The 21,151-nt window shown below is 35.8% G+C and overlaps 1 protein-coding gene across 9 annotated transcripts in view; it reads left to right on the top strand.

The window, feature by feature from the left end:
* Positions 1-21,151, top strand: part of PTPRK (protein tyrosine phosphatase receptor type K) — a 557,269-nt gene that overhangs the window by 105,019 nt on the left and 431,099 nt on the right. For all 9 annotated transcript variants that reach the window (XM_032158857.2, XM_032158849.2, XM_032158831.2 and 6 more), the window contains exon 2: positions 17,285-17,407. In XM_032158857.2, the coding sequence (XP_032014748.1) occupies positions 17,285-17,407 (123 nt within the window). The remainder of the gene's footprint in view (positions 1-17,284; positions 17,408-21,151) is intronic.

Below are 21,151 nucleotides of genomic sequence, written 5' to 3'. Positions count from 1 at the left end.
GAGGTGTAAAATGAGAACTTTTTCATTGACCTTGTTTGTAAATATTACATGAAATTGAATGTTTATAGTAAATAAAATGTTAACATTTTATATCAAGTGAAAAAATGGAAATTAATATTCATAAATATTAAATAATATAAAACTTAAATGAAACATTTGTAAATATTAAGTGAAAGTACCACCTACAGTCTGAACACATAATATGTGACTTAATAAAACCGTTTAGGTTACTTTATGAAGTAAGTGTTTGGTTTCACATATTCTGTGTACGACACTTAGTAAAGCTTAGAAATGGCATTGTTACATTAGATCAACTGGACAGAACAATAAAAGAACAAATCTCCTCCAGAAGATAAGGTTTTACAAATAAGTAGTGGCAAGGCAATCCAACTTCTCACCTATTTGATTTATTTTTTAAAAAATTAGGTGAATGTTATACAATAGCTTCTCTCTTTAAATTTTTTTCACTCTGAGGTTATTTCATTTGTGCATACTACCAAAAAAATATTTAAAAAATCAAATCGGCTGACAGAGACAACTTGAATAATTAAACATTGCAGGGTGGTGTGCAACAGGGAAAGAACTGCTGCACTAGGAAGAAGGGGTCCTGCGATGGAGACACTCGTCATTTACTGTGAGTCTGAGAAACTTAGTTAACCTTAGAGAATCCGGGGTGTGAAAGGAGGCTATGATACCTTTCCTACCTGGAGATAGGGAGCTGATTCAGGTAAAATCTTGACATTCCTTCTGGTTCTGAAACTCCAATACTAGGAGTTGGAGAAAATGTGGACTTTTTCTGTGAGTGTCTATTTATTTACTATTATAATTATATTTAGGATGAATAGGATTGTGCCTTAGAGTTTGGGGAGTATCACAGGGAATTTGTTACTCTACTCAGTCCTTCTTAAGGGCTGAATGAATCTACTTTTATTTTTCTCCCAATTGTGACCCATGAGCTATCAGAATCCCAGTACTATAGTTTCTCTTTTCTTTTAGTGATTTATTAACTACTGTTAGTCTTTTGTTAATAGGCTTATTAAGGTCAACTAAATAGTAAAGAAAGAGAAAACTTAAGTAGACATTGGTTTGAGTAAGAAAAAGGCAACAGAAATAAAACCATGTTTTGAAAAGTTGGGTCAGTATAGGAAGGTAGTCCTTACAAAGTGATCATTCTAGGTAGGCATCACATATATACTCCCGTGGACTTCTTACTAAACTGACCTAGATTGTGGTGACCTGTGCTTAAATGATTCTTAAAGTCATTCTCAATTCCGATTTCCAGTGGTTATGTTACATTCAATAGGGTGTAGCCTTTGGAAAGATCTAATTTCTCAAATGTGCTGTGCCATTCCATCTGAATAGTCCAGTGATTTCAAAGACACCGTGGAGGAATACCATTGATATCACAGAAGTCCTGCCCTTTCTTAAGATGAAGAGTATGAAAAATATCCAAGCAGATGCAGAGAGGCCATCTGTCTTGAGACTGTAGAGGACATTCCTATACTGGGTGGAGAATTGTACTAAGTGGGCTTGGGAATCTTTCACAACTCCTCACATTTGATTTTTTTTTTTTCATTTTAAATAAATGATCATTTAGAATAAGTAGAGCTCTGCGTTTTCCTTGAAAACTAGGATGGAATTCATGAAAGGGACCAGCGAATATTTTCTCATGCCCTGGTCTGTGCAGTACTCTACGCAGACAGACACTTGACAGATACCCTTGATATTTCCTTTCTCTTCCTTTATGGGATTGCTTTGAACTCTGTAGGAGACAGTTTAGAATATCATTGCCTTGTCCTGCTTTAGGGATATGTAGGCGGGCTTAAATACAGATATCGTTCTCAAATAGCTGGTTCTAGTAAACTTAATGCCCTTCCTGAGGAAATATATGGGTTGTAGATGCTGAAATAAACTAGGTTAAAAATATTTATTATACAAAAGAGATGCTAACTGAAAGAGGCACACATCCTTGTTCTCCCAACAGTTTCTCACTTGTAAATGGCATCTCTAAAGGGTTGTCCAAATTCCTAGTGTGGGCATGTAGAGTAGACAGCTGAGTCACAGCTGCTGAAATGAAACCATGCCTCCCTCCCGCTCATGAAGGGAAGAAATAGGGAGAAAGGAGTGAAAGAGAATTAGTGCCAACAGCTTACTTAAAATTCACTGGCTTGAGAAGTCTATGAGATTCCTGGGCCAACAGGAAGCCATTACTCTACCATGTGGAGTGTCTGAAGCATGAAATCTGCCTTTCCTTAGAGAACTCTTATCACTGGCCATAGTTTGTACAAAAATGTATCTTCTTTCTCCAGAGATCTTTCCTGTATTGCAGGAATGCTAGTGTTCTCTGGCCTATCGTATGAGGCTGCTGGCCTACCATTCTAGTTTGCATTTTTGACTTGGTGATACCTGGCTGGCTTGTTGGCTTTCTCCTGAAGTTTGATGTTTCTCTTCCCCTCGTAGTACGTATTTGAAAAGAAGTTTGGAATTGCCAGCTTTGCTTGGATTTGAACTATGGCTTGGTGCCTTACTAGCAATGAGACCTTGAACAAATTACTCAAGCTCTCTCTACCTTAGTTTCCGCATCAATAAAATGGGAATGATAATAATGCCCAACTTTTAGGTTGTTGTGGGGATTAAATAAATTGTTTCATATTAATGTACCCCCCACCAAGGTGTGGGGATTAAATGAATTGTTCAGGTTGCTTAGAACATTGCCTGGCTTATCGCCACTCTGCCATAAATGGCTGCTGAATATCCTGTATTGGAAGTAGCATTGAAGATGATTGGAAAGAGATATTAATTTACCAACAAATTAACACTCTGTCTCATAGGAAGAGCACTGATAAATTAAGATCTGCTCCATATCACCATTACTAGTATTGTTTTAGACATTTTTATGGATTTAAATAATTTTACACACATACAGAGGAAAACAAAGAGTATTATTTAGACATTATGAATTTATACTTAGAAGGCCCAGTAGCATCAATTGTAAAATTACTAGATTTAGATCATTAGCAAAATGATTCGAGACTGCAAATTTTCAAAAAGAGGTGACTTTTCCAAATATCATCGATAAATTATAAGAAAGTATAATGTGGGAAAGGCTAGAAATAAATATAACCAAAATATTAGCACTTACTACTTCTGGTTTTTGGGAATATATGTGATCTTTTAAATAAATTTTAAAAGCCCTATTGTTTACTTAGTACTTACTGTGTGCTGTGAACTGTGTTAAATAATTTTTGTATTTTAAAAATAACTATTGGCTTTACACTTCATTTGTGTTCTGACCAAATATTTTCATTAATCCCCTTTGAGATCCATAAAGCCTTTCTGAGTTTTGTGAATGTAATGCAGCTAAAGATTATAATTGTAAAACTGCATTTCAAATGGCATGTATTGTAATTTGCTGCTACTTATGTCTGCTCGAAGCTGTCAATATGTAGAGAATAGATTTGATCATAGAACTGAAGTAAAACTGCTCTCAATTTAGGAGTGAAAAATTTTAAGGCCCCACCTACTTTCTCTGTGGGAAAAGATGTTTCTATTTTCTGTGTGTGTTTATATTTTCTGTATTTAATGTAGATAGTAATGTTGACTAGTTTACATCTAACTTTTCTTCCAGGTAACATTGAGATTTAGAAAAAGTACAATATGGCTGGCATCCTGAGTTTTTGGAGAGCTTAACTTTGTGTCCGAAATGCTTAAGAAGAGGAATGTGTTCATTTGCTGTGGTTGTGATTATGATTATAAACTTAAGGCTGGTAGGCTGGGTGTGGTGGTTCATGCCTGTAATTCCAGTACTTTGAGAGGCTGAGGTGAGTGGATCGCATGAGCTCAGAAGTTCGAGACTAGCCTGGGCAGCATGGTAGCACCCTGTCTCTACAAAAAAATACAAAAATTAGCCAGGCGTCATGGCATGCACCTATAGTCCCAGGTACTCAGGAGTCTGAGGCAGGAGGATCACTTGAGCTCCAGAGGTTGAGGCTGCAGTGAGCCAAGATCGTGCCACTGCACTTCAGTCTGGGTGACAGAACCAAGACCTCATCTCAAAAAGAAAATAAACAAACTTAAGGCTGGTAAGGAAGTTTTGCCACTGAAGGCCCAGCCTCAGCCAAGTTAGTGACTGGGCTGGAAGTCAGCTCTCACCCTCACTTACCCTGCAGTTCCCCTCCCCTGTGACTTCTACACCAGTATTTTGTAGTACTATAAAGTTTTCTTTGACTCACACAGTTCTCACTTCACCCTTGGAGATGCAGTTGATGCCGTTGAGTCAGATTCAGTAGACTTTCACTCACTGTGCTGTTAGGGTCTTTAAAGAAATCACAGATGCTCCAATTTAGGACTGCCTGTTGTGGAGGTTACCACAGCCCGACGCAAGGCCACATGACAAATCATTCATAGTGATTTTTAATGTTTTGGTAGAAATAATATTTCTTGAAAACATGACTATGTTATTGCCAATATCTGCCCAGCAAAAAGTAGTTTTTGTCTCTTACAATATGCTCAGAATATATGAAAAACAAATCTTCATATGAAACATAGTCTATCCTTTTTATAGATTGTTAAAGGGGACTGAGGGTGAACTGCAGAATCCTATCAATTGGATGATTCTCGTTTTGCGGGTATATTTACTTGTTGACCTGATCGCAGCAGGGATAGGGTGCACATATTTCCTTCTAGATACAGCAGTCCTTCACTGGTTGGAGGTTAAAAGCTGTTGAAAAATAACCTGAATGCATTTCATGAAAGAATCTTAGACAAATACAATTACTTGGAATATCAGCTAATTGCTTGCTCTATACCATGATTTTCATGTCTTACTTCCTCCAGCCTGACTTCCTCCATGTACCTTCTTGGTCTGGGTAAAATTTATGGTAATAACCAAATCGTAGACTAAAATTAATCATAATGGTGAGAGCTAAAAGGGGGTTTAAGAAAGGACTTGACCCTGGGTGGTATTTTCTTATTTTTCTTAGTACATTTAACATGTGTATTAGTCCATCTTCGTGCTGCTGATAAAGACATACCTGAGACTGGGCAATTTACAAAAGAAAGAGGTTTAATGGACTTACAGTTGCACGTGGCTGGGGAGGCCTCATAATCATGGTGTAAGGCAAGGAGGAGCAAGTCACATCTTACGTGGAATGGCAGCGGGCAAAAAGAGCTTGTGCAGGAAAACGCCCCCTTTTAATAATGACCAGATCACATGAGACTTACTCACTATCACTACAACAGCATGGGAAAATCCTGCCTCCATGATTCAATTACCTCCCATCGGCTCCCTCCCACAACACCTGGGAATTCAAGATGAGATTTGGTTGGGGACACAGCCAAACCATATCAACATGTAACTTTACAAGTTGATTGTATTGTAGACCACTAATTGAAAATGCTATTTCTAGGAACAGATTTTATTTTACTAATGCCAGGCTAAGAGTAAAAATGTTAAATTAAATAATGTTATGAGTAATAGTAGCTGGGTAGGTAGTCACAGTCATAGTTCAAGCATTTCATAATGAAAATATATATATTTACGTCTTCTGGCAAAGTTATAAACCCATCCCTTCCAGATACAGCAGCATCAGAAATACTTATGATGTGTCTACCTCTATTATACCTAATCTATTTTGCATTCTGATTTTATCTTCAGAAAAGGCCTGCAGTTACTGAAATGATAAGTGAAAAGGAGGTAAGTTATGTAATTAGCTGTCAGGAGAATACTAGGAAGTTATAGCCATTTTTTAGATAAGTTTATTGTTGGCTGACTTAAAATGCTATTGGTGTAATCAATCTTTTCTTGGATAGCTTATCATAAAATGTTGCTTCTCATAAGTAGTTTCCCTGTGTTTATTTTCTTAATCCACTAAATTGCTAGCTGAAACAGTTCGTGGCTAGGAAGGGATACTTTTATGTCACAGATCTCCTATGACACTTTCTTCTTTCCATTTTTGTAATGATTCAACATCTCTTTGCCTCTCTTACATATTTGGATCTTTTTATTCTGTCAGTATTTGGCCAAATAATTGCTAGATCCTATGTTGTTTCTTAAAATATGCTTTGTCTTAATCAATTGTCAATGTTGAATATTTAGATTCTCGACATGAATTGACTATCATGATATCTTTCTATTATTCATTAGTCCAAAGTTTGAGGGTATATTTATTTGCAAGCCATTTTGCTCTCAGTGCCTTTCAAGTCTGTTCTTTAAATTTTTCCCTCCAGCCATTGAGTTCATCTAAAAAGACCCATAGACATTTTGCTTTTGCTTCTTGCAGTATTGGTAGCCTTAGCTTGTATTTGTAGGACTCAGGACTAAACATATGCCAATATTTATGTAGGGTAGAAGTGAAAATGCTGGATTATAGGCAAGTATATTAACAACTTTGGTAAATGAAACCAAGTTGCCCTCAAACAAAGTACCAGTTGTCCTTCTGTTGTTATCTCCTCTATGATCAATACTACATATTATCAATCCTTTGCTTTTTGGCAAATGATACAGACAAACTCTTCATTTTTGTTGCAGTTTGCCCTTACTCGAGTGGTGAAGTTGAGAGATTTTTCCTACATTTATTGGAACATGAATTAGGGGTAGTTTTTTTTTGTTTGTTTAAGAGAGTCTTGTTCTGTTGCTCAGGCTGGAGTGCAATGGCACGATCTCGGCTCACTGCAACCTCCACCTCCTGGGTTCAAACTATTCTCCTGCCTCAGCCTCCTGAGTAGCTGGGATTACAGGTGCCCGCCACCATGCCCAGCTAATTCTTGTATTTTTAGTAGAGATGGGGTTTTACCATGTTGGCCAGGCTGGTCTTGAACTCCTGACTCCAGGTGATCCATCTGCCTTGGCCTCTCAAAGTGCTGGGATTACAGGCGTGAGCCACTGCGCCTGGCTGGGGCAGTCTTATTTTTAATAATTACTTGCCAGGATTTCCTTGTCAGAAGCACATTGTAATAATTTATTTTATCTATTTGTAGTGACTTGAATATTTCAAAGTATAAGGTATGGCTTGAGATGAGAAGTGAGTCATGAAAGCTATAATACTACAGAGAAGATACCAGACTTCAAATGCTATCTTCATACTGCTAGTGCTTGAATCTATTATGCAAATCTTATTTGCGAGCTTTCCTCCCCCATACTCGAAATTTAAAAACTTCTTGGTTTTTATATTTTATTCTGAAGAACTGTGTTCACCGTTTTCAATAAACCTTATAATTTGATAGATTTAAACTTGGTCATTATGTTTTAGAGCAAGGGCTGGAGGGAAAATTGAAAGAATGTTGAATAAATGAGTTTTATAATACTTTAGTGAATCATTTTTTCTTTCTTCTTTCTTTTTTTGGACAGGGTCTGGCTCTGTCAATTAGGCTGGAGTACAGTGGCACAATAGCTCACTGCAGTCTCAAATTCCTGGGCTCAAGAGATCTTCCTGCCTCAGCCTCCCAAGTAGCTGGGACTACGGGTGTATGCCACTTCTCCTGGCTAATTTTAAAAAAAATTTGTAGACATGGAGATCTCACTTTGTTGCCCAGGCTGGTCTTGAACTCTTAGGTTCAAGAAATCTAACTCCTCTGTCTTCCCAAAGTGCTGGGATTACTGGTGTGAGCCACTGTGCCTGGCCCCAATCATCTAACTCTGATGAGATCAGGATATTTCAAGTTTGGAGATGTTTTCATATGTACTGTTCTTAGGAACCATGAACTTCTGATATACTAGAGTTTGAAGCAAAAGAAGGTTAACTTCTTATCTCCATTAAATTATTGCCTGTGGGTTGGACAAGCTTGATCTAGATGTTTTCCTAACTAAAATACTAACTAATGATGATGTAAATGTACACAGCACTTAGCTTCTAATATCATAGGATATTGTGGAGAAATTTTCAAATTAATTGGCACACGTTTCTAAGTAGTAGTTGGAAGTAGAAATTGGAGGGTGAGTCCAAATAGTTTCTTTGTTGGTATAGAAATGAAAACACACAAACCTGAATCTTGGTGAGATCCAATGTAAAATTTTATTCACTATTCCCTCCTTTAACGCTGTCTTTGTTAGGTTAGAATGGCCATTGACTTACATGTCACTTAATGTCTGTGCAAAGCAGTGCTTTTTGCTGCTTGGGAAATCTTTATGTGATGATTCCACTAAATGGTAACCATATGCACTCAACTGAGGGAGGAAATTTGAAGAGAAAGTTACTGTGATTCAGGTTTCAGCATTGATTTGGTCAGAAGTTGACACTTTTAAAGATTATCTTAAAAGTTTCACTAAAACTTCCCTTAAAGCCCAGAATGCTGTCTTTATGAGAAAGGGAGCAAAGGTCCCCAACATCCAGGGTTCTGACGTCAGTCAACATTAACAAAACGATTTGCTTGTGTTTGTGTGAGTGGCTTGTTTGCTCTGGACCAGACAGAAGGCTAAACTGACATTAAATTATGCTTAGAATGAGAAGAACTGGTTAATGTATCCGATAGCAATAGTTAATATACTGGTTGTAATGAGGATGATATCCAATTATCTATTCTGACTGAAGAAAATGACAGAAAAAAAACATCATTCTTAAGAACTGTGTTTTAAGAAGTTTGAAAAACCCAAACATTGGCCCATATACCTTTTATGTTAACCTAGTCTAGAAACATTTTGATACACAAGGGGTTTAATATTAATGAAAAATATAGGAAGATAAAGTTATATATATATGTATATATATAATTATTATTATTATTTTTGAGATGGGGTCTCACTCTGCCACCCAGGCTGGAGTGCAGTGGTGTGATCATGGCTTACTGCAGCCTTGACCTCCAAGGCTCAAGTAATCAGCCTCTTGGGTAGCTGAGACTATAGTCACGCTCCATGCTTGGTTAATTTTTTTCGATTTATTTTTTGTAGAGGTGGGGTCTCCCTATGTTGCCCAGGGTAGTCTCCAACTCTGGGCTCAAGTGATCCTCCTTAAAAAAGTGTTCTTTTTTTTCGTTTTTTGATTTCAAGATGCATTTTAATTATTTACATAAATTAATTGGTTATCTATTTTCTTGAAGTGTATTTCAAGGTCCTACAAAACTTAATTGTTGACCTCCTTAAAATGTAGTTGAGTGTATTTAAATTTCCTTTGCCAATCTGAAGTAAAACTTTAAATTCAAACCCTCAAAGCAGGTCTTTGCCCTTCCTCTAGGAGGTTGGGTCACGGAATTCTGTTTTACATCCCTTCATAAAAGAGAAATGATCTATCTCCTATCATGCTTTAGCTAAGTCAGGAGCAACTGCTGAAATAAGCCAGTGTGTGTCTCATATGGGTGAAGTGGAGCCCACCAGTAATCAGTAATCTTTCCAGGAGAAACAAAACAAAACAAAACAAAGATATGTTTAAATATGAGCTTGGGTGGTTTCCAATTTTACCAAAATGTAAATATGGCTTCAGTTGAGAATTTTATTTTTCACTACATTTACTCTCTATTACTTTGTTCGATGAGTTTCTCTAGATTGTGTATCTAACACTAAGTGAAAAAGACCTTTTACTGGAATAGTTAAAAGTATAAAAAATAGGAAAAGAAACTTGGGTAAATATACTCACTAATGATCTTTGGGAAAACACCTGGTTTATTATCCTACAGTTTGTGCAAGGGCTACTGCAAAAATAGTCCAAACAAAATTGCTTTTAATGTTTTCAAAGATAGAAAATTCACTGGTTTATACATGCTTTAGGGGGAGGTGAGGTGAAAAGTGAAGGTTGCCAAGCAAGAGTGATAGGATAGTGTTAATGATCATATAAATTTTCAGCCTTAAGTCACCCTATTTAAATAAAATTATTTGTAGAAATTTTAGTTAATTAGCTAGACTTTTATAGCTTTTTCTAATAAAGACCCTTTCCTGTCAGTGATATCAGGGATGCCTGAGAGACGGTGACATATTATATGGTTCAAAGTTTACCACATGTTTATTCTCATAAGATGCAGCATCACCATGCTACCAAATGGGTGGAATGGGGAATACCTTCTCTTGAGGTTGTGCCCATTGGAGGCAGCTGTACTGGATAATTCTGAAAATGGCTAATCCTGCCTCACTTTCAGGAGACACTTAATGTAGTGTTTAAGGGTAAAGAACCCATAGTGCCTAGGTTCAGCCCCTGGCTCTGGTACTTTCTTGCTCTGTGACTCTTGGCAAGTTTTATTTTTTTCTTCTTTGGGGTACTTTTCACTAACATGTTCCTTTTACATTTTCAAAACCTCTTTTCATCTGTGAAATCATTTCTATGGGTATTTGGCATGTAATTACTTACCCATTAGCTCCATAGTGAGGTTGGATGAAGTCGCATACTTATTGGCAGAGCTACCCAGGTCTCAGAGGCTTATTTTTGAATTCCAACTTGTACCTGAGACCTAAAAATTAGGTAAGATTTGGATTGATCACACTTCGGGATCCCCTGCTACAATGGACATGCGGTTACTTGTATTTAAAACAAAGGACTGCCGACCTTTTTCCTTTTAATAGCTGCTTCCTTGATTTACCTATTCTTCATTTTATTTCATTTATGGAAAGAGCACTGAACTAGTGAAGCATAGTAGGAGATAACTTGCACGCATATATGCATGTATATGCTAGGGCATGAGGTATTTCCCATTGTGGTCTTACAAGCTTGAGGCATTTGGACTGGAGGCCCTTGAAAGTGTCTCTAGTTCTCACCTTTTCTAGTCTCACTTTATTATTCATACTGCTTGCCAGCCAGACAACTGATTTGTTCTCAGATGTAGCACTATCATTCTCCATTTCTGGTTCAGTTGCTTGGCTGTGGCTCACCGCTACTCTTAATATGTGAGAAAGAAAATATGGAGGTGATGCAGAAGCTAAAGGTTCTTGGTTTTAAGCTTTTAACCAGACTATGTTCTGCCTATGGTTTAAGATCAGAGTGATCTAAACCAGGGGTTGGTGAACTTTGGGCTAAATTCAGACTGTGGCCTGTTTTGTGAATAGAATTTTATTCAAGTACAGCCATAGCTATGCCCATTTGTTAGGTATTCTTTGTGGCTTCGTCATACTATGACAAGAGTTTTGTAGTTATGACAAAAATGGCGTGGCCCACAAAACTGGAAACATTTACTAACTTGCTTTTTGTACATGAAGTTTGCTGACTCCTACGCTAAAAGAAAGTATTTCCTGACTGTTTGAAAGTATATATGATGAGTGTTCAGGTAAAACTGGTTTTGGCAATATGGTAATATTGCCTTTATATAAACTATCTTTAGTCTTTCTATGTATATTAGATGGAAACCATATTTCTCTTTTTGTTAAGGGCTTAGCTGTTAAATATGTGCATCTGTATAGCATATACAGAATAAACTGTGAAGAATAAAACATGATAAAATAAGGATGCTTTTTTAACCAAAAAAAAACTGTGTTGGGTGTTAGGAGCTTGACATGCATTATGACTAATCCTAACACCACTGTGCTATAACTGTTATTATTTTGATCGTACTGGGGAGGAAACTGAAGCTAAAAGAGGTAAAATATGAAAGCTATGTATGTATTTAGCCATTACTCCAGGCTGTGTCTAGATATATTGTCTCTCTTCTATTACCTGCATGGATGATGTGTGGCCCATACTTAAAATTCTTAAGCTTTATTCATAGATGTATAAGGGATTTTAATGTTGTTTCTCTGTAAAGATGAAAGGGGTGGAACTGAACTTGTTATTCCATTCTGGTTAATTCAGTCTTATTGCAGATTGTTTATTTAGTTGGAGTGGAGCATCTGCTTTGAATAATATACAATTTGAATAGAAGTCTTACTAGCTAAATAATCTTGGATTATATGAACATATATTCTTGGCTAGAGATGGAACTCTAGGGATGAACAATTAGATAAGTAACAATCGTGTCTGAAGTGAGTTCTTCTGTCATCATTAAGAGTTATTTCTACCTATCAATAAATGGGTTTGGATTTCCTGAAATGTGTCTCTAGTTCTTTTTCCTTAATGAAGGAGTTAGACCTAAATAATATTTTCACACCCTAATTAACTACAAGCAGGGCAAAGGATACTTTCAGGATCTCAAGTGATTATTATTTAAAGAACTCCTATTCATAAATTTTCTGTTTTCTTCTAGTAGATCCTCTTTGGTAATGAACCAGAGCAATATATTATGACCAGTGACTCATAAATATGCCCTTAAAACCATTTGTTATTTGTATCTACTTGGAATTTTTCCTATTTTAATTTCAGTGCTTAAATTGGAAAACAAAAGTGTTGCTTATCATTAGAGCAGGTATAAAGTACCTAAATATTTATTACAGTATGACAGTTTTTATTTTGTACCTTCAGTATTCCCAGAAGTGTAGCGTTAAAAGGAAAAAAAATGATTCAGATATCCCAGTATATTTCAGAGGAAATAGAAACTTTATTTAAAAGCATTAATTTCTGGCTGGGCACAGTGGCTCACGCCTGTAATCCCAGCACACTGGGAGGCCAAGAAGGGTGGATCACGAGGTCAAGAGATTGAGACCATCCTGGCCCCACATGGTGAAACCCCGTCTCTACTAAAAATACAAAAATTAGATGGGCATGGTGGCATGAGTCCCAGCTACTCGGGGGAGGCTGAGGCAGGAGGATCGCTTAAACCTGGAAGGCAGAGGTTCCCGTGAGCCGAGATCGCGCCACTGCACTCCAGCCTAGGTGACAGAGTGAGACTCCATCTCAAAACAAAAACAAAAACAAACAAACAAATAAAACCATTAATTTCTATACTTCTGTAAGGTTTTTTTGGTAATAAACTGTATTACTCAGATTATCAATAGGACTGCATTTAAGATATTTAGTAATTTTTGTTCTTTTTAAAATTTTTGTGAAATATATTGGCTTTTTTGTAATGAATTTTGGAGATCATACCAACAAATTTATATGATGGTTTCTGATTAGCATAGATAGATGACAAAGTTAGTTTAACTCAGTATTGCATGTGTCCTAATGTGACATGTATTAATCTTTCTCTGTGTCCTAAAGGGAAGAAAGATCATTCCAAGTTGATAATCACTTACATGAGCAAAGTTATGTATCACAGCTTAATTCACAATTGGAGAAGGTTAATTTGTCCATTTTTGAGGATCATCAAGCAACTTTACTAAGGATACTGTATTTTCCAACATATTTTGTCTTGGACTTTCTTTTTACTTGAAAAAACTATATATATTCAAAAAATTTAAGAAAATGCTTCATATCTTCAGCTAAATAAACCTTATTCTTTACAAACAGTAAAGAACCATGAAAGATAATTCTATTTTGTTTCTTGCTACTGTACTCAGTCAGAAAATTAAGAATTTAGAGGTGCCGTGGAGGGGAGAGTGTGGAAGATCCTAGGACAATAATCTTTTAAAAGAATGTCCTTCACAGCTCTCCAGTGATCTACTGACTTTTCATTTTTCTTCAGTTCAACTTGTTTAAATTAATGTGACCCCAGGTTTTATTGAAAAGTTTGACTTCGGAAAGGACTTAAATTTAGTATTCATTTTTTTCCTGATTCTACAGAAAATGTCTGTGGTTCCATGTTCTCTCATAGAGCTTTTACCCTCTGTTTAAATAAGCACTCAAGAATCTAAATGCTAGATATTTAGGCAATATAGTTTTGGGGTCAGGAGTACTTACTTTTCTTTCCTTTTTACGTTTAATCTTTTTGGTGTCTAATACTACTTAGTTCCACATTTTTCACCGAGCAGTTTAGGAATAAAAAGATATTCTGGCAAGTTCATATCAGCTTGATTTTTATTTTCAGATGAACAGGTTGCCAACCCCTTAAGTGGCTTGCTATCATAGAAGCAGACCATTTTGGTGATAGATCTGTCCCTTAGTTGATTGATTGGCGTAGAGGAATTAGCAATCTGTGAAATGCTCTTCAGAAGTAATTTTCCTCCAAAGGTCAAGGAACTGTGGTCACCATTTCTCTGGCATGATTTGCAGCTACTCATTGTAGCCTTATCACCAGTAGCACATGCAGCAGCTGAAATGGAATGTTTCCTTGCTCATTTTTATTTCCCTCTGCCTAACTAAATTTTGAACACCAGTTTGGTATTACCTCTTTCTGTTCTGCCATCTGCCATCCAGCTCAGTGAAACTTTAAATTCATAAGGTATGTTTTAATTTATGAATTAGGACCTTGTTATGCCATTTCTCTTTTTAAATAGATTTATGTAATAAATTATGTAATACTATACATAAAGCTGTCTTGAACCCAAGAACATGTATCGAGGACTGTGTATAATAGAGGACTTGGTGTTTAGGCCTTTCTAGTGAGTCCTAAATGGTCAATAGGAACTGTACATGATGGAATTAGTTCAGGATATATTATGCGCTGTCTGTTACAAGGTTGAAACAAATTATTTTCCTCTGTTTCCCTCTATTCTTCTTTTAACTCTACATGGGTTATTACCATTTTTTTAATGTGGCTTGAATTGCCTCATACTCTTGGATAAAATCTTTTAAAGATTTTAATACAGCTGTAGAACAAACTCTAAACTCCTTTTTCTGACATCTAAAACTTTTCGTATTTACTTTCATTTCTTCCTAGTTTCCTATGTATTCTGGATGCTCATTATACAGAATTATTTGAAATTTCACAACATATGATGTTCCCTTAGACTTATATGCCTTTGCTCTTGCTTTTCCTCTACTTTTATTCCCATTTCCATTCTGGCTTTGCTCTGTTTGGTATATCCTTCCTCATATTCACTACGAGTAACTCATTGAAACCTTCCCTAACCAACCCTGGTGTGGGTAGCCAATTCTTTTATGTTCTTTGGAGTTTTCATCATATTATTATCCCACATAACACATTGTATTTATTTTAATATATATGTCTCCCATAGTTTGTCTCATTTATCAGTCCAGTATTATTATTTTTGCATTTCCTATCATTACTCCAGTATACTGTATTTGCCCTTAACCTTGAAATACAAAATTCTTTACAAAAAGATTTGTAAAAGATTTATTAGTATGCTATATTTTATACCTCTTGGATTAGACCTTGTTGTAAATTAGAAATTAAAAATTATTTAAAAAGCTTTCTTATTACTCAAGTCAAGTAGACCAGTAATGATTTTCAAGACTCCTTTGACAAATTTCAGATAGGGAAAGGATGCGCAACAAATAGCAAGGGTTGACCCACTTATTTTGTACAGCTACTCCTAGTTGTTATTGCTAATCAGAATCCTGTAGTCTAAAATTAACAGTGGCTATGAAGGAGAGCAATTAAGGCCATTTGTCTTTCAAATGAGTCAATGTGGGTCCCACTGGTAGTTTAAATTTATATACAGAGGGCACTTACAGTATTATAAAGGGTAATGGGGGCCCTGAAGGCCTGTGTTACAAAGCAGTAAATTATTTTAGAGTTTGATAGCAAATTATATTTTGAGAAAAACATTCCTCTTCCTATGTGAAGATACATTTCCTAGCAACCTATTTTCATTGATTAATTTTGAATTAAAAAGTACATCTTTTTTAATGAGAGCATTTATAAAAGGTCTATTTTAAGCATATTTAAAAGACAGTATTAAGGTTTCGAGTCCTCGAGTTTGGTTGTTTTATAGGATTGCTGTAGTCATAAGAGTGATTCAAGAATACGCTCAACATATTCTCCTTTTGGAAAATATTTTAGAGCTTATAGTGCTGCCATGACATCTCTGATGTCTCGTGCTTTGCCTGTGACACTGACCCCTCCCTGTCGTTGGTAAGCAGTGTAACTTTCACTTATACTCTGATTGCCAAACTTTTGATGAGGAAAGTAAATTCCTTTTTTTACAGAGAAGAATTTATAGCACTGGAGTTTACTACTCCTTAGTCTGTTGCTTGGTTAGAGAATTCACTGAGTTTCTTCACAGAGATCCCTATGGAAACTGAACAAATAAGCTATTTGAAAGGAGACAAGTTATTGGTTTTTCTCATTAAACCCACTGCTGGATTTTCATTAGTTCTAATGCATTTTCTTTCAAGATGAGACATATAGGCCAGTTCTTATTTTCATGATTTGAATAAACTAAATATGTTGAGTCATGTGTGCCTGTACACATCAGCTAAGAAGCAAAAATAATCCTTCTACTTTTGCAATACGATTACCCCTGAAAATTAAGCCAGAAAAACCATGACTGATGTGAAGGGGGAATGCTACCCCCCATTTAAAAAGACGAAGTTATTAAATAAAGTAGGAGCGGTGAAAGTGATTATAGGCTAATCTGATTGGTTTTATGCTTGAGTCACCCCCAACCTTTTAAATCATAATTGTGTATGAAAGTAATCTAAATAAAGCATGAAAGATATCACAGACCTCAAACACTTTAGACCCTAAAAAGCTTTATGTTTCATTGGCTATTATGAGATTTCAAAGAGTTCTTTTAAAGCAAAGATGTTGGTAAAACTTAAATTATTTCACCTTCTTGAACTTGCATTGTAGAGGAAGACAACTTTCACTCTTATTCTTCCTCTACTTCTCACCACTAAAGTTACTAAAAACGATTTAGACTCTAGGTGGTTTGTGAGGCAGCAGAATAGGGTCTGGAGGCAGGGAACCTAAGGCTGATTCACCTGACGTCCTAGAACTAAATAGAAAGGAAAACCCCAACTTTCCAGGCCTTAGTAACAAAAGGACCACAGGCTACTCCCTTTGCAAACTTCCTCATTTTCTGAGTGGTGATGGAAAATTGAAAGTACCTCTGATTGGTTGCAGAAAGTACTGTAAAGTGTTTATTACAGGCCACCACTTCATTTACATGAGGTGAACACCAAGTGGCCAATCGGAAACCTCTAGGGAGGTATTTGGACCCCAGAAGATTCCGTATCGGGCCCTTGACCCGCTGCTCGCGCACTCCCACAGTGTGGAGTGTACTTTCCTTTTCAGTAAATCTCTGCTTTCGTTACTTCATTCTTTCCTCGCTTTGGTGTGGGTTTTGTCCAATTCTTCGTTCAAGACGCCAAGAACCTGGACAACTTGCAGTCAAGGTCCTCTACCAGTAACACTTTGTATATTTCAAGAAAGCCTGACTTATGCATGTATCTTCTATTATTTTTAATAGTTCAAAATCTGTGCCTCAGTCTTCCTTCTGGGGCTCAAATGGGCTTCTTTTTCAAACAGAAAGTACTGATAGAAATTTATTTTTCTGTGAAAATTTAAAAAGAATAGTGATAAACAGGAGTACCATTTATTATTAAGATTGTGAGTAACATTATATATATCAATATAACATTTCCTTCCCCAGAACTTTTGTTATGTTTGGAAAATCTGTTTAGAATGTAACAGTAGTCTTCTTTTCTCCTAGGTGGCTGTACTTTCGATGATGGTCCAGGGGCCTGTGACTACCACCAGGATCTGTATGATGACTTTGAATGGGTGCATGTTAGTGCTCAAGAGCCTCATTATCTACCACCCGAGATGCCCCAAGGTGAGAGTCACTCTGTTTAGTCAGTGTTGGGGGAATAGTTTTGCAGTATCTATGATTTTCTTATTTAAGGTGTAACAACAATAATTTAATGGTTATAATAAACTAAATTATTGTGCTACTGGATCACATCTAAGAGCCTTATTCTTTGCCTTTGCCTTAATAACTTTCTGTAATTCTGTATTCCTTGTTATTTGTCTTTGAAAAAAAAAAAGGTAAGTATTAGTGTTTTTTTCTATTTAATAAAAACCCAAGTGACAAACCAAAAATCAAAAAATAAAAAAAAAACCAGAATAAACAAAAAAAAAATCCTTTCCAAAAAAACTTAAATGTGGGATCCGCTCTTTTTGTAATTATTCAATTAAATTATATAGGTTGGATCCAATCAGACTGAAGGGAAAGAATTTTATTACATTGTAGGGAGAGAGGTTGTGTCTTTCTGCCAGTGGTCATGAGCATGCCAGTGACTCTGAGTGGAGGCAGCGTGGAGACAAAAGTGTCAAATGGAGATCTTTTATCTGAGAATTGTAGAGAAATAGGGCCAAATCTGTTCTTTTGTTGTTGTTGTTGTTTTTTGATATGGAGTCTCACTCTGTCGCCCAGGCTAGAGTGCAGTGGCCTGATCTCAGCTCACTGCAATCTCTGCCTCCCAGGTTCAAGTGATTCCCTTGCCTCAGCCTCCTGAGTAGCTGGGACTACAGGTGTGCACCACCATGCCCAGCCATTTTTTGTATTTTTAGTAGAGGCGGGGTTTCACCATATTGGTCAGGCTGGTCTCGAACTCCTGACCTCGTGGTCCGCCTGCCTCGGCCTCCCAAACTGCTGGGATTACAAGCGTGAGCCACCATGCCCAGCATCTTTTCATTTTTTACCTTACTTTGTTATATCCTTTGATTTTGGGTTTTGTGAGATAATATAATTTATAATTGTTTAAACCAGTGTGCATTGTGTTTCTTCTTACTTAGGAAAACATATTAACATAGGATGTCAATATTTACATACCATTCATACAATATTGGACTAATAGTTGTGCTTTCAATTCTGCATATTAATCTGGAGCAAATTCCAAGTTCTGTGCATATATGCTTAGCAAGAACATTAAATTGTAACATTGAAAATGTAAACAGGAATTTAAAAATGCAACATGAAAGAGAACAAACTCTTTCCTTTCCAATATTTAGAAAGAAACAAAAATAGTACATAATTATATATAATATATAGCCATATACATATAATATATATCATTATGCTATTATAATATATAATATAATTAATGTACTGATTGCTTAGTACTAATAATTTAGGTTTCAAAGTATATTTTAGTATTTTTATTATGATTAAAAATGGTTTAGAATTAATTTTTCTACAAAATGAGTAAGTCCTTCTTGAGTGTGAATTTTAGATGTGACAATTTTAGACATAGCCATTAGAAGTGAAAATGTCAATTCTGCTTATTGAAGAGAGAAAATTCTATCAGTAGCATCCCTGAACTTGCTGATTAATATGATTTAAAAAAACAAAAAGTGAAAACGTCAACAATAAACAATTTATCACAAGCACGCAAAGTAAATAAAACCTAAAAGTTACATTTCTAAATGTAATTTTCGGTTTGTAAATGAATATGGTAAATATTTCCTTGAAAAAATTTTATTGGTTTCCCGGTGATGTGCACTTTTATAATAGAATGAATTAAATTTGCTTTTTACTCTGAATTGTCACTTTCCGTGATTGAGTAGGCAAATGGTTATTTTTGAGGCTAAACTGAGCCATAATTTCCTTTGCAGAGGGAAAATTGGAACTGTGTGGTTGACACTTCTTGCTTCTTATATTTGACCCCTACTTTGTCAGCAGACTCATTTAATTTTGTGCATAGATTTGTATTTTTTCTTTCAATGGTATGTAACCTTATTTTCCTGGTGCATTTTAATTAAACTACTGTAATTTTTCACCTGAATTTTCTCTGTGGTATATTTAGACTAAACTTTTTATATAAAATTAAAGGGGGTGGGTGGGCTGGGATGCACACATTTTGTATGTTTATCATCATAGAATAATAAGGAAGATGTTGATTTATGGAAATGTTACCATTGCTAATTACCACTGATGGTGGGTAATGAATAGTTGAAGAATTACTGCTCAGATGACCTTGTTGGCTCACCTTTGATGAACAGCTTAATCGGTGGTTACAGTACAGGATGATATGCACAGAAAATGAAAGCATTTGAAATTCAGCCATATCTTCCAATTAATAGGACATTAAGTAATTAATCATGCAGAGGAGGGAAAAAGGTCACGGCCACTTTGCCGAGTGAAACTGTGTTTAGTCTTCAGAGAGGTGAGAGAAAGCACTCAGGTATATTATTCTTTTACTCATCTCTTTTTATAATAGATACTATTGTTTTTCATTTTCCTTCTGATATTCCTTTAAAGTGCTGACTGAATATTCCTTGCTCATAAATTGGCGTAAAGGAGACATTTAGAATTTTCATACTAAAATGTTATGATCTTTTTATTGTCACATAAATTAGCAACCATGCCTATTTTCTTTATGTACTTTAAAAACACACACAAATGAAAACAAAACAAAACAAACAAAAAACCCCAAATGTTTGGGAACTCTATAAAAGCTGGCTCTCCAAACCTAACTTGTTACTGAACTGTGTGATACTTGGTGCTGTTAACTGGCTTCTGTTTATTAACCTTTTTGGACTGAAAGCCAAGAGTGAGAGAAAAAAGGATGAATAAATAGATTAGAATGAAAGAAGACTGAAGATGGATAGTAGAGAATAATAGAAAAAAGAAAATTGTTTCTATTCATGCAGAGATACAGTACCATCAATCATTGCTTAAAATGTTCTGCAACAGTTCCTACTTACTACTTACTACACAGTTCCACATACTTACAATGATGATGACTGAAAGGTCTGCCAAATAGAATAAAAAACAGCATGCAAAAGAATGAGTACTTCATAAGACAGTTCTAATGTCCCCAAATCATATGAAATTATGAACACCTACTTAACTCAGTCATCAACGAAATGCATATTTAAAACACAGTGAGAAATTACTGTACAATCAGTGGAAAAATGAAAATTTTAATTCCAAGTGTTGGTAAAAATGTAGAGCAAGTAAAACCCTCTAATACTACTGTTGGAGCATAAATCTGTACAACCTTATGACCAGGAAATCCATTCGTGGGTATAAGCCCAGCAGGAGTGAGTATACATGTTTACCAAAAGACATGTGCAAGAATGTTGATAGCATCAGCATTCATAATAGTTCCAAGCTGAAAACAACCCAAATGTCTGTCAGCAGTGCAATGTATAAATAAATGGTGGCATATTCATAAAGTGGAATATTGTACTGCAAATAGATGAAAGAACCATTGCTTTATACAATAACATGAATGAATTTCACAAACACAATCTTAAGGGAAAGAAACCAGATGCAAGAGGGTATATATTATATACATTTATATAAATTATGTAAGTTTCAGAAACAGGCAAAACTAATCAATGATATTAGAAATCAGCATATTATTTACTTGAAGGAGGGTGGGTAATGATGGTTAGTGCTTGTCAGGTGGCATGAAGGAGTCTTCCAGATGCTGGTGATAGTCTGTTTCTTAATCTGGATGGCGTTTTACAGTTTGAGGTGTGCTGAAATCTGTAAAAAGTCATTGAGCTGTGCCATGATGAGTTGTGTACTTTTCTTTACGTATCTGATATGTCAATGTAAATTGACAAA

Source organism: Hylobates moloch, unplaced genomic scaffold (genome assembly GCF_009828535.3).
Source record: "Hylobates moloch isolate HMO894 unplaced genomic scaffold, HMol_V3 SCAFFOLD_2, whole genome shotgun sequence".
Lineage (NCBI taxonomy): Eukaryota > Metazoa > Chordata > Mammalia > Primates > Hylobatidae > Hylobates > Hylobates moloch.
The sequence above is the reverse complement of the archived record's forward strand: the minus strand, read 5'-3'. Positions and strand labels throughout refer to the sequence as shown.